The 14,215-nt window shown below is 41.7% G+C and overlaps 1 protein-coding gene across 1 annotated transcript in view; it reads right to left on the reverse strand.

Annotated features, from left to right (window-relative positions):
- Positions 1-177: 177 nt before the first annotated feature.
- ANO1 (anoctamin 1) overlaps positions 178-14,215 on the reverse strand; it is a 120,422-nt gene continuing 106,384 nt past the window's right edge. Inside the window, exons 26-30 of the mRNA XM_045017022.1 lie at positions 13,248-13,400; positions 10,539-10,591; positions 6,931-7,115; positions 4,585-4,690; positions 178-1,658 (exon numbers count right to left, since the gene is read on the reverse strand). Coding sequence (XP_044872957.1) covers positions 1,398-1,658; positions 4,585-4,690; positions 6,931-7,115; positions 10,539-10,591; positions 13,248-13,400 — 758 coding nt within the window. The 3' untranslated portion in view covers positions 178-1,397. The remainder of the gene's footprint in view (positions 1,659-4,584; positions 4,691-6,930; positions 7,116-10,538; positions 10,592-13,247; positions 13,401-14,215) is intronic.

A 14,215-nucleotide genomic window follows, 5' to 3' on the forward strand; every position in this document is an offset into this window, starting at 1 on the left:
ATATTATATATAAGATAACATATTTTAAGACAAAATAAAAGTCCTCTAATTGAAGTTCTGGTCCTGTAGTTCCAGAGTAGGCAAAACTTCCATTAAAGACAATAAGATCATATTCACACAGAATCTACCCTTACTCTTCCTGGCATAGTCTGTGGTAGATGTTATTAGGATCAGAAAGTCTGCCATGTTGGGGAGACTGTAGCCAAGCAAAGTGGCTGTGATGGTGTGACCTCCTCTTCATTGCAAAGGAGAGTGAGCTGTAGAGAAGGAGCTGGTGGGGAAAGGTGGATTCGGTGTATCCTTTCAGCAACGATGGTGCCTAGATATTAGGCAGGGCAGTGTAAATTACTGTAGCTATACATGTGCTCATTAATTCAGGACACTTTTGAAAATGCTCCACAGTGCTCTGGCTGCTGGGAAATCCTATGAAATTGTGCTGCTGCTGTGCTGCTACTGCTTCAGAACCCTTAGTAGACTATAACAAGACCACAATACTGTCTAGGGCACCGGAGCACCTGCATCAACATGAATCATTCACCTGATGAGCTTTTCGGGTCAGTGAAGAGCTGTCAGTGGTGCGCAGAGTTGGGATTAAGGTTAACATGGTCTGTGCTGACTTCATCTTCTCATTTTTCTGAGTGGGGAAGTGCCCAAATGGAAGACTCTAGGGCACAGCAGACTGCTAGCAGGATCCCTATGGAGTCCCAGCTTTAAAAATAAAAAATAAAATAAAAGCTATTCTCTCCTCCCCGCTTCCCTGTTGATGGGGTGAATCTCCCAATGGGTAATTTACCCTGCATCAGCTTCAGTGTATATAGCCTAGTGACTGCAATGGGAGTTTTGTTTGCCTAGGATCTGCAGGTTCAAATCCAGATTATGTCTGCCAGGGGAGCTGAGCTGCATCTTTTGAAATTGAAGATGCCATATAAGGTTTATATTGTTTCCTTTCTCCTGTTAAATGAAATGCTAGAGCACATTGTAAAATTGACTTTGCATATATTTTGGAAATCTGCTCGAAGCCTTTCAGGAATGGACTGCCAAAAAGATTTAAAATTATTATTTGAAATTTACTTTGGTTATTTCTTAATTAATAAGCTAAAGTCAGATTCTCAGAGAACATTTTTAAGTACCAGCATTTTGTTAACACACACTAACATCCACAGTGTTATCTAACTATGAAATATAAAAATTCCCTGCGTTACTTAAAAAAAAAATCCTATCCAAAATAGAATGTGGCCTTCCATATTTGTAAGAAGTGCACTTCTCGCAAAGATGGGAGCAAAATGGTTGCACATACTTAAACATTCACCTGGGTGTCCATAAATCAAGTCTTGCCCTTTAAGTGATGGCTTGTTTATCAATGGAATGCCTCAACAAAACAAAACTACCCTCCTCTTCTATACATCAATGTGATATGAATGGCAGGAGGACATGCTCCCGCTTTGGCTCCTTGAGAGCTTGGGGCTGTGGTGGTTACAGTTTTCACCTTTTTTCATGTCTTTGTCTTTCCAGGTTTCTAGCATTTGCAGCTTTCCCTGTTCTTCTTTCATGAACACCTCCACCATGAGAACTTTCTCTTTATGAATCTGCTGACTAATATCCTTGGGAATGTCTGGGATAATCCAGTCCACAAAGTCACTCATAAACATGACCAAGTTCTGAAAAATAGATTTTAAGAAAACGTTAGCAAGGTCAAATGAAATGAAAATATACAGAGATATTTAGATTTTTGTTGTCGTTCAGAAGGGACAATATTCTAGGCTGGGCCTTTCTCTTTGTCACAAGCATGTTGAAAGTTCCATGTGTCAGCTATTTAGCTTTACCATCACTTTTCCATAAATATTAGGCGACGTAGGGAAAAATGGCAGGGATAGGTCTCCCTGACTGATGCAGAAAATATACAGTAATGAGAAGACAGAGGGAAATATTGTAGATGGTATATGGCTCTTTATGCTTGACATTAACAGTGCATGAAAAATGACTAAGAAGGCTGAGATTTTCTGACGGAACAGTTCACTGTTACAAAATGCTGATTTGACAAAACAGAACATTTCATGGGAACATAACCATTTTGTCAAAAATGTTGATGGAATAGTATCAAAACAGTTCAATAAGGTCAAATATTTAGTTTTGACTTCAATTTTGATGTTTATGTAATCCATTATATGAAATATATTTATTTAGCAAAAAATGCAGAGATCTTGGCTTTTTTCCTCCCAATTTCGGAGGAAATCAAAATTTTGAAATCTTAGCGTTTCCCATGGCTAGAAATTCATTTTTTGGCCTGCTCCAGAAATGACTCGTGATGAAATCCACTCAGGACCAGCATAGCAGCCTATGTACCATTTAAGCAGGCTTGATTTAAAGAATTTTGAGGCCCTGTGTTCTATGGAAATTGGGGACTGTGATGGGGCAGAGCGGCACCGCATTGGTACCACAGGGGTTAACCCTTCCTGCCTAGCAGAGGAAGCCATGCCTCTGAGGCTCAGCTGGGCATGCTCCAACTGGAGAACAAGTATAAAAGCCTGCAGAGCTGCTCAGTCTGGGCTGTCCGCTGGAGGAGAAGGAGGCACGCCGCCAGCTTCCAAGGAGGGACAGTCTGTGCTCCAGAAGCCAGCCAAGCTGGGATGCACCCTGATGCCCAGACGAGTACGTCATAGGAGGGCAATAGAACGGAGGATCCCCCAAAGCAGAGAACCCAGAGTTTATGGTAGGAAATGACCCAGGGGAACTTTAGAGGAAAACAGCATTAGAGCCACACAGATGCTCGGGCATGTTTCGGGTGGATCCCACCGAGCTGGTGGCAAGGAGAACTTGCCACTACCAGAGCCCTGAGTCAGGACCCGGTGAAGAGCGTGGGCCTGGGTCCCCCTACCAGCCTCACACCATGGGAATCAGATGGACTCTGGCCACTATGCCACACTACCTTGTCTGAGAGGGGTGATTATATGGGCTCTGGCCCTTGGGCCACACTACCCTAATACTTGGTTACCCGGACTCTGGCTGCTAGGCCACACTACGCCACCTGCGAGGGGGGAAATTATATGGACTCTGGCATTGGGCCACACTGCTACAATGCTGGGAGTAATTTATATGGACTCTGGCCATTAGGGCACACTACCCAAGGGGTGATTGCGTGGAGGGAGGCCATTAGGCTGCATTGGGCCGCCCACAGAAAGGCGAGCACATGAACTTGGGAGTGGTGAGGTTCAAATTAGGCCCAGTGACTGCCACACCTCATCTGCTGTCATAACAGAGGAAGTGGCTGGGCCAAACCTGAGGGATGCTGTGACTGCTCGAGCTTTGCTCCAGCTGCTGCCAGATTTGCACAACATGAATAGAGGGTGGTTCAGGAAGCACACCCAACCCATACATACCTACCACACCGAGCCCCGAATGCACCTCCCGACCAATATATACCTCAACAACTCTTCCCCAGACCCCACTTCTCCTGACAGCCTCCCATGTATCCCATCAGCCCTGACATACATCCCTCCCCACTGAAGCCCCCAGAACCACAACCCCAGTTGCCATTGCCCCCTCATCCTGGCCCCCCAACATGCCCCACTGTCCTCCAACAACCCTTACAATTCACCCCACTGCTTAACATTCCCCACTTGCCTCCATCCCTCACCCACAGCCCTAAATCCCTTCCCACTTGCCCAATAGACCACCAACAACTTACCCCCAGTCCCTCACCCTCTGCCTTGGGATCTTCCTGGGGACTCACCAGTGGGACCCCCGTCCCAGCCCAGCACTCTGCTGCTGTCCTGGGCTAGGGAGGCTCCTCCTAATGCTGGCTGCCCAGTGACTCTTCACTCCCACTGCCTGCCTCGCGCTCGCAGGACAAGACGGGCAGGCGGCCAGGCCAAATTTGAATGAGTATCATTTTTACATGGCACGTGGGATCACAGCGCCACTCAAGTTTGGCCCATTGCAATCAGGGGCGGCTCTAGGTATTTTGCCGCCCCAAGCACGGCAGACAGGCCGCCTTCGGCGGCTCACCTGCAGGAGGTCTGCCAAAGCCGCGGGACCAGCGGACCCTCCGCAGGTGAGCCGCCGAAGGCAGCCTGCCTGCCGCCCTCGCGGCGCCGGCAGAGCGCCCCCTGCGGCTCACCGCCCCAAGCACGCGCTTGGCGTGCTGTGGCCTGGAGCCGCCCCTGATTGCAATGCCATCAAATCCGGTGAGCAGAGCACCCCCTATGTTGGGGGCCATGTGCAAGTGTACTGAGTGCACATTGGTTACTCCAAGTCTGCTCTTAAATCCTTTCTTAACCCCTGCTTGTAGGATTTAAATGGGATCTGAGTGATGCCTCACCTCTCATTAAAGTTACTGGTCTACATACACTGCATGTGGTGCAGCGAGCAGTGTATCCCTGTGGGGGAATACATCCTGTGGCTGTTCTGTGGCTTTGCATCATGCTTGAGAAGGTTGTGAAGATCAGTGCCCTCAGGGAGGACCTTTGACTGGTAAATGATATTCAGTGGACTCTCATCTCATTTAGTTAAGGAATAGTTTTATGTATGTATATGTGATGTCTCTTTCCTTGTTAGGAGTCTGAAAAGCTTTACATCAAACTGTACCTGAAAAACTATCACAAATGCTAATCTTGCTGCTAGGACAGCCCAGAAGTCCTTTGAAATTTCATATTTGTTTTCAGACCATGGGGGTTCTCGGTAATCTTTGTATCTGTAAAACAAGACATCATAAATCAAGTATGTTATTTTAAAATGTTCACACAATTAGGATTTAGTACAGAGTATGCATTAAACACTAATTCAGACCTTCTTGATACAAATCCCTCTTACAGAAAAGGCTGTGTAAAAATCCAGCCAAACAAGACAAAACAAACACACAGCCTTCAAATTTTATGTGGATTAGAAGATGACGACTCTTAAATGTTTATGCTTTCTGATCAGTATGAACAATATAAACTCAGAGTAAAGAGGGGCTAAGCTGCAAAATTCAGATCACAACCTCAACTTCTTCCAAGTTTGGGAGGTATTTTATGTCTCAGGTTCAGCTATAAGAGCAAAATACTGATCTCAGATTGATATGGTGGATCAGAACTCCAATATTTAGATTTCCACGCATAGGAAGAACAGAAGATTGGATCAAGCTCTTGCTGAGTGGATATGAAAGAAGAATTTCATCATAGCACTGGCTTATATATTCGATGAATCTGATGTATCAACAGCAATTTTATTTTGTTTTTAAAAAGTATCCTGACCAAAAAATGGAAGAATTTAAATTAGCACCATTCTATTAAATATGTATGCAGGAATTATATCTCCATATTCTGAAATGTGATTTTACAAGAAGAAAGGGAGTGTGAGAGAAAAGATGGAATGAGATCACCTCAGGGATACAGAGGAAAGAAAAGGTAGGCAAGAGGAGATAACTTTGCTGATTCTACTTGGTTTTCACTTTCATGTCACAATAAAAGTGATTTTTAATTTTAATAGGCATATTAAAGTAACTTTTGATTTCTTCGATAGTTGTAAATAGTATAAATTAAGAAAAACTCTGATCTACCTTTTTCCCCCTCTTGTCAATTTCTGTCATTTTCCAATAGAAACAGACCAAAATCCTGTACTTTTTTCTGTAATGTCTCCAATCTTTGTCCTTATCTTTGCTGTTTGAATTGCTCTCATTGCTGCTCTTGGCTTTGATCCCCAATTGCAGGCTTTGAGAACATTTTGAAGCTGATGCATATCTAAGTTAGCCTAGGCAAAGAATGCATTTCAATGTTGACCCAGATTTCTTGACCAGCTGAAATATTCTGCTCTGCCCCACCCCACCAGGACCATAGCCTTCCTTGTACTTTGTGCTGAAGGGATCCAGCATCACTGGCCCGATAGCCACATAGAGGGTCTCTGCAGCTTCTCTGCCATGGCCCCATTCCCTCACTTCTATGACAGCAAGGCAGTAGATGTCTCTCTGCACTGCTGCAGAGCCAGAGACATCCAATCTTTGCAGACACAAGGTGCATGGGGGAGGCTGCACTTGCATCATTTGTAACCAATGGATATTTTTCCCCCTGTCTATTTCAATGCGGCAGTTGAAATAGATGTTTACCGATATCTAACGATTTAAATCGATTCCTGCCAAGTTGAATCATGATGCAATATTGTGACATCTTGGCAAAATGTCATCTTGTTGCCCCAAAGCATCAGTATGCTGTGAAGGGACTGCATCAAAACATCATGTCACAGCACAACATTATGATGTGATATTTTACAAGCCTCAAAAATATAATCATGGAAACATAAGATCATCTCAGTAAACTGGCACTATCCTGGAACTAGCATGTTCCAGAAGACCCTCATATGATTACCAGTATCTCCCTTTAGTTCTGTAGTGACTGGAAGTGATGCAGAGGCTTTTTGGTCAAGCAAAGGAGAAAAGTGCCTTGCACTGATCTACCAGCAGCTTTGGATGATTAAGAAGTGGTGTTGCCCTATCCTGAGCTGGAAGGATGGTGGTTATGACTTTGTAAACTCCTAAACTCACCAATCATGCTAGATCATGAAGTTGGATAGAAGAGTTACATACAATGTTGGAGGCTTGGGTTTGTATTTTTGTTTGATCCCTCCTCTAACACAAATAGTTGACAAATACTTAGTCAGCAATAAACACTTTGCAAATGCCCTGACAAGTTTTTAACATTTACATGGTAAGCTCATTTTTTCAAACTAAGCAATGCATATGCTGCAAGTGCTGTGGTAACTTTACCTATATGCAAAGATTTCAATGGTAACTGCTCTATATATAGGATAAAGAAGACTGAGCTGCCAATAGACTACAACAGGACCTAAATCAGGTGGTATGTGACCGTTTAACTATGAGTCCCACCAGACACATGAAGAAGCTAGTACTTCCATTCAACAGGGAAAATAATTTAAAATGGCTATCATTCAAGAGAGTACCTGCATATCCGAATCTCGTAGCCAAGTTCCATTGGGTCATTTGGAGCTGTTCCTCCTTGAAAATCGCTGACATTAAAAGAGGATAGTGTATGGTTCACGAAGCCATGCATGGTGCCATTCTCACTGTACATATACAGGTACACGAGGCGTGGAATGAAGTCAGATGTGAATGAGATCACAAATGCCTAAGCCATAAGAGTAAAGAATGAATGCAATATTCAGGAAATGCTTAGTGGATAATATACGCAAGTGTATCTTCCCCACATAATGCTTATGAGTCGAAGAAATGTTATGCAGTGGGCTGATTCAGACAATAAGGCTAAGTCTGCAGCCCAATGGACACTAAGGATATGGAAACCCCATCAATGTGATGTTTGCTGCTCAAGTTCCAGAGCTGCGTGATGTCAACTATAAGTAGTTTCATGTTGGCTGAGATCTCTATGTAAATAACTTGAGCTCCCTGGGGAATCCAGACATTGTCCCCTTTTTCGTTTTTCAGTCCCCATCACCCTTATGTAGCACAAAACCTCTATCCGCTATTCCTCGAATTCCACAAACACATGTACCAGTCCCGGACACACTACTTTTTCTGTTCCCACTTCAGCTCCCTCCCAACCCCTATCACAAGCCCTCACATTCTGTGTTTAGAGTAGACAGAAAGAGAAGATTGCAGACCGAACTTGGGCCTTGAAGATGGGGCCTCTAAATAAATGATCTTGCAGAGACCCCAGATGTGTTTCAGCTGGCCCTGCATATCAAATAGCTGATCACAACAAAAAGGGAACAAGATCTCCTTGTAGCAAAAGCTGCTAAAGATCACTACAACTTGATCAATCAGATCAGAGTCAGATTCTAGAGTTTCTTAGACTGCAGGGTTGGTTTTTTTGTTTTGTTTTGGTCTTTTGCTATTCTTAGATAAATGAGTAGAATAAATAAATAGCAGGTATTTTTCTTATTAAATACCAGTAATGTTTCCAATCTTAAAGGTGTCTTAGATTTTACTGTGCTTTGCTGTCACGTATTAATTATATTAAGTCTATGACTGTACAAAATAACATTGCTAAAAAGCAAAAACACCATGCTGTTTCCCTCTGCTCCAATTACAACTGGTCCCAGATGGATTGTATAAGCTCTGATTGATTGCTCTGGATGTACTTTTATGTGCTGCAAATAACTTATGGTGAATCAACTCTTTGAATGCCCTCTGCTTTGCAAAAATCTGTTAATTTTAATGAGGTTTTTAACTAGATCAAGATAAAACAGCAAGCATGCTGGGCAAGATGGTCTTTCTACAGTCACTAAAATTTCGTATTATCCTCAGGTTTTATAAATAAGCGTGATACACAGAATACAAGGAAAGCCAATTTAGTTGTGTTCTCAATATCTTTGGCTTTTCTCATTTATTGCTATCATGAAAGAGATTGTAATTTGCATGCAGCTCATGTATGTGCAGTACAGAAAGTTTTACTTATGCGAAGATAGAAAACAGAGAGTAGATTAAAGTAAGGAGAACAGCAGTGGGTAATGCCTGAAGAGAGATTGCAGGGAGGAATGTGGGAGAATAGGAAGAATTTTCTAAGGCAAAAGAAGAGAAGCAGGAAAGATGAGAAAGGGGAAATTAAAGGCAGCACACCAAAATATAAGACAGATTGGGAACTAGCTCTGCCAGCAATTCTAGGTGCTGCCTCTGTGAGACTTCCCTGCTTGGAAATAAGGGCTTGATCCAAAGTCCTCTGAAATCAGTGGAAGTCTTTCTATTGATTTCAATGGGTTTTGGATCAGTCTTCAGTGGAGAAATCACTTCTCAAGTTACTGAGGTACATGGTGGAGCTAGCCTGCTTGGAGGGACGGTGATGGGCTATATACTCTTTGCTATCCTGAGGACCACTTCAAGAGTGGCACAGGCCTCTGCGTGGCCTCTCATCTTCTCATTCCAGTTGGAAGAAGACTCCACAGTGACAACTGTCTAGTAGCTAGAGTAGGAGTTTAAAAGTAGAGATGTACAAATAATAGATTTGTTTAGTTCTGTCAAGTCTCAAAATTCAAGAAAATAATTTTGGGTTGACCTGAAAATGAAAATTTTCAAAACTTTTAATGAATAGAAAAGTTAAAAAAAATCATTTTGGGTCATAGAAAATGTTTTGTTCTACTCAAAACAAAAGGCTTTATTTTGATTTTGAGCCTCTCTTTTTTAATTTGTACAAAATGAAATTCAAGGTAATGTCAAAACAAAAAGTCATTTTGAATCAAAATGTTTCATTTGAAATGAAACATTTGTACTTTTTCAGAATTTTTTGTAGGTTATTTTTTTTTTGGCCCAAAGCAATACAACAAAATCTATACAAATTTGCACAATGTTTCAGTTGACCCAAATCTGCATTTTTTTCCTGAAAAAAGTTTTGGTTGAAAGATTTCATTCAGATCTATTTATAAGATAATGTAAAGGGAAATCACATCCTTAGAACTTAAGGCTGGGAGAAAACCAGAGACTCCACAGATGCACAGTATTCAAGACGAGCCACATGTCCAGCATTGTCTCCTCTTTTGTTGTTTCTAGACCCTCTTTTCACCTTGTTTGTAACTTTGACACAGATCTAACTTTTGTTGGGTGTGAAGGGACTGTGAGATGAAATAGTGTTTGTTTGTGTAACACATGTAATCAGGGCTGATGACAGGGGAGGGAAGCCGGTATAAATTACCGGGGCCCGGTGATCCAGAAGGGGGCCCGGGGCCTGGCTTCGTCGGCCCTGTTTAGCCAGTCTGCCTTTGCTGGGGGGCCCAAAATTTTTTTTTCACCAGGGCCTGAACCCGCTCTCGGCGGCCCTGTGTTTAATATATACACAGACACAAACACAGAAAAATGTGTAAATGTAAACGAAAGTCAGAGCTATTCTACTGTTTTAACCCCAGTCTAAAAGTTTTCTGAAGACTCAAATGATCCAAAGCAGTCTGATTGTATGACACATCGAAGTAGTCTTGCATGTTTTCCTAAGAGCCTAGTCTGCATTCCCTGAAGTGAACGAAAACATTCTTATTCATTTCTGTAGCTACACAGAGTCCTAAAGACATGGATCATATCACATCTTCCTAATAGGAACACATCATTAAGAGCCAGATCCCGAGGTGGTGTAAACTGAATGCAGTCAAGCTAAACTGATGTACACCAGTTGAAGATCTGGCCCAATAAGTGTAGAGGGGTGACAGGTTTTTTTCATTCGCGTTTGTTTAAAAATGTGGTCAAGGAAAGATACTTGCAAAATATCTAGACTACTAGGAAGCAAAGCTAGTTTAAGGTCAGCAGATGCAGTAAAAATAGTCTGGAAAAAGACGCAAGGCTACCACTGATTATGTTTACTATGGCTTTTATTGCCAATTAGTGTTTAGTGCTGAACCTTTTAATTTTGCAAGTTTTTATAATGCATAAATAATATATGATACACTGTGACAATGTAAAACTAAACCCTGGACCTGATTCTCTAGTCCATTAGCTTGCTTTAAATCATGTGACTCCACTGACTTCAGTGGAGATTAGTTAGAAGAAAACCAGTGTAATGGAGTGGAGAATCAGGCCCATTGCATTCAAATTTTACCGATAAAGAATTACTTACATTTATTATTACAGCAAGTTTTCCTACACCTCTGAGGATATTATACCAGATTCCTAAGGGAAAGACAAACATGGTTGTAAATGCTTTCAGATTGTTAAACTTATCATTGTTAACTGAAAATATCATGTATCTGCCACGTCTCATGATTGCACATCACTACAGCTTTATTTAGGCTTTTAATGTCTTCAGTTTGTAACAAACCCAATTTCATACAACAGAAACCAACAGGAACCTAAAATATGGCTCCATACATCCGTATTTAGACACCTGCCTCATTTTTAAAAGCACCCGAGCAGCCACTCTTTTGTGAGGGAAGGGAAGGGAAGGCAAGGTTACTGCAAAATTGAAGAGAGTAGCGGGTACATATGGAAAAAAATCATGAAGTTTGATCAAATGGGCCCAAATAATTTTTGGTAGGAAGGAGGAAAAAATGACACATGGGGAACTAGAATCTCCACAGAAGATCCCTTTGCAGAATATATTGCTCGGTTGAGAGTACCAATCTTAAGGGATCTGTCATAAACCAGGGCTTTCCACATGGATGCCTTATTTCTTTGCATTGCCTCTGCCCTCCTCACCAGCAGCATGGTTCCAATGGAGCCACTCTGGTAAGGTTTCTCCTTGCTGCCCACTTCACTGTATCTGGGAACCACTGAGCCTGGTTTCTACAGTATGGAGGCTGTGCATTCAAAAGCTATACTGACAGCATATTAATTTAGTATCAACTTTGGGGGTGTGGTGGAAGGACGATGCACAAAGATCATCCAGGCTCACTGCCCAGTCTCTCCTTACATTCTGTGGTGTCTTGGTATAACACACTGATTTTGTGTATCTGATAACGCACCCTACCAGCGACTGTTCCCCAGGATTGTAACAACCTTCTGGTTACTAATCACAGGTAAAAGAGTTCTCCTTTAGCTCATGTACTAGGGGCCTGTGCTTTTGGTGCTGAATGTCCCAGGTTTGATCTGTGCCAATGACTCTGGTATCTGGATGTATAAGGCCACAGTTCATGACAAAACAGCACCTCAGCTGGGACTTGAGCTTCTGTAGCCCTTAGACACTCAAGATGAATTGTCTAACATCTACTGGTTTGGTGTGTATTTACTATACATAAAGTTTCCAGAGACTAGCACCTTGTAACCTAGAAAATCCTATGCAATTAAGATAAACCCTGAGCAACTAATAAGTACAGGAGGAGTGCTGAAACAAATTGTATAGTGGGGTTGCTGAGAGGCATTAAATCAAACTGTGAATCATGTATATGATGGAAACCACTTCAAATCAGGTGGTGCGGCAGCACTCATAGTTCTAGCACCTATGAATAAGCATACAGTCAACTCCACCTTTCTCATCATTTATTCTAAATCTGGTCATTGTTAGTATATCTCTATTTAGCAACAGTGACTTAATTCATGTTTCAGAAAAACTAGGGGAGTAGACAAATGCATCTGTTTTTCCAACAGAGTTGTAACAGAATCAACAGAATCTCCTGCTCCTGTTTAAAGACCAATCTTGGGCTGTGTACAAGTTGTGCTTGGTGAAGAGCTCATTGTGGGAAGCAGGAGCAGGCCCCTGCTCACTGCCAATGATTGCATAGGATTTCTATTGGCTAGAACATCCCCTCTCATTATGCATGCTCCTCCTTTCTTTCTGTTGATTCCTGTCTCAAGCCTTGTGTGGTTTTCTTCATGACAAAGTGATATTTTGGCCCTGTGGAACCTTGGCAGAAACTCAGTTCATCTGAAATTCTCCTAAAAGATCTCAATAGCACTGATTTACAATAAACAGACATTTCAAAAACACAGAAGTTGCTGAAGAAGCCAGGGAACTCACACAAACTACAGAAAAAAGGATGTGATGGTGATGGCAAAACTTGACAAAAGGAATGGAAAAGACCACAGAGACAATCCCTCACGTGTCCTTCAATACCTAGACACAATGGGGAGCATTTAGAAATGCCTCAAAACTGGGGAACACATTGTATGGTAATTAACAGTAGATTTTCTTTGCTCATATTGACTTACACTATAACTTGAATAATTCTTTTAATTGAGTTTTCTATTTGTGAATTTCCAGTATCCAATTAACTGGTAATGAGGGAAAACAGTTTGCAGGGGCAAATCCATCTCTCATCTCCTCTGTCATCAAGAGAACCTCAGGTAGCAGATCTGGTATTGTGCTTCTATGCAACTGTAGGACCTGGTTTCAGCCAGGTCCGCTGCTGTGTCTAGCTTCCAATGTCCCAGAATTCATACTGGCCAGGAAGCAAGCAGCTGAAATAACTCCCACATGTTTCAGCAGTCACACAGTCTCCTCTTTGCCCCTATGTATCTCCCCTGCCCAGCTGAGAAACTGGAGTTTTTAATGCAGAAGCTTTTGTTTCCGCAATAAAACCTGCATGGCCAGGAAGAACTATTGATGGGGAAAACCATGCACTGTATCTCACTGTTTTATTGATCATTCCTGATCCTCAGATGTTTTATGCTTACTTAATAAAATATTAATCTGCTCTTAATATTTTAAAAGTAAAGCTTTGATAAGTTATGACAATTCACAGCTAAGTTACACTCTAATGTTTTCAATTGTACTATAAAGATCTTCCTGTTAATTAAGCCAACTCAGCATAAAAAAATTCCCGCCATCAATCAATAAATAAAAAAAAGGAGTAACATTACCAAATACCTAGTCATGAGATAATTTACTTACCTATATCTTTTGCTCTGACTGCAACTGGTCTTCTAAGCTCAGTGACAAATTTCTTTGCATCTAGACGTATTTCAATGATGTTGTTCAACAACGCAAACAAAGGAGCCAGCGGGAAGGATGCAACAAACAAAGTTACAAATCCAAACTGGATAACTGAAAAGAGAAACTGTGTCACTGAGAGTGCTCTGTATTTATGAACTGTGCTTTGGTGTGTTACAACAAATTAATGCTTTCCCCCTAAATGTTTCTACAAACCCTAACCACGGAGAGACACTTGCGAGTTATACCTCACACAAATTTCAATATGTAGTCGATTAATTGGTACTTCATCCAAGCATAAAGAGCCATAAGTCCCTGTTCTGATAGTTTGTGCTGGTCAGGCAGCACAAACCAACCACGAAGATGCCCTATAGGGGCAGTTGGGAATTCTTCTGACATAATTAAATCCCCTGAGTGATGCAAAGATGGTTTAGCCAGCTTTAGGCCACCTGCTCCCCATCTGAATAGGGAGCATGACAGAGGCAGGGAGGAGTCATGCTGGGAGTGGGGCTGGAATGCACCACACTTCAATCAATCCTGGAATGGTCATTATGAGACTGCAGCAACCAGCATAACACAGAGCAGTCCTTAGCATCCTCCAGGATGAGGGGAATGGGAAGGTGGATTACAGCCACCTTTCCACTGCTTCAACAATAGTAAGCTGACACTCTATGCTTAAATTAAATATTAATTAATCAATTACTAATAGGGCTGTCAAGCGATTAAAAGAATTAATTGTGATTAATTGCACTGTTAATAATAGAATGTCATTTATTTAAATATTTTTGGATGTTTTCTACATTTTCAACTATCCTGATTTCAATTACAACACAGAATACAAAGTGTACAGTGCTCACTTAAAATTTATTTTTGATTACAAGTATTTGTACTGTAGCGTTTTCAATTCACCTAATACAAGTACTGTAGTA

The sequence above is a fragment of the Mauremys mutica genome, chromosome 4, assembly GCF_020497125.1.
Source record: "Mauremys mutica isolate MM-2020 ecotype Southern chromosome 4, ASM2049712v1, whole genome shotgun sequence".
NCBI lineage: Eukaryota > Metazoa > Chordata > Testudines > Geoemydidae > Mauremys > Mauremys mutica.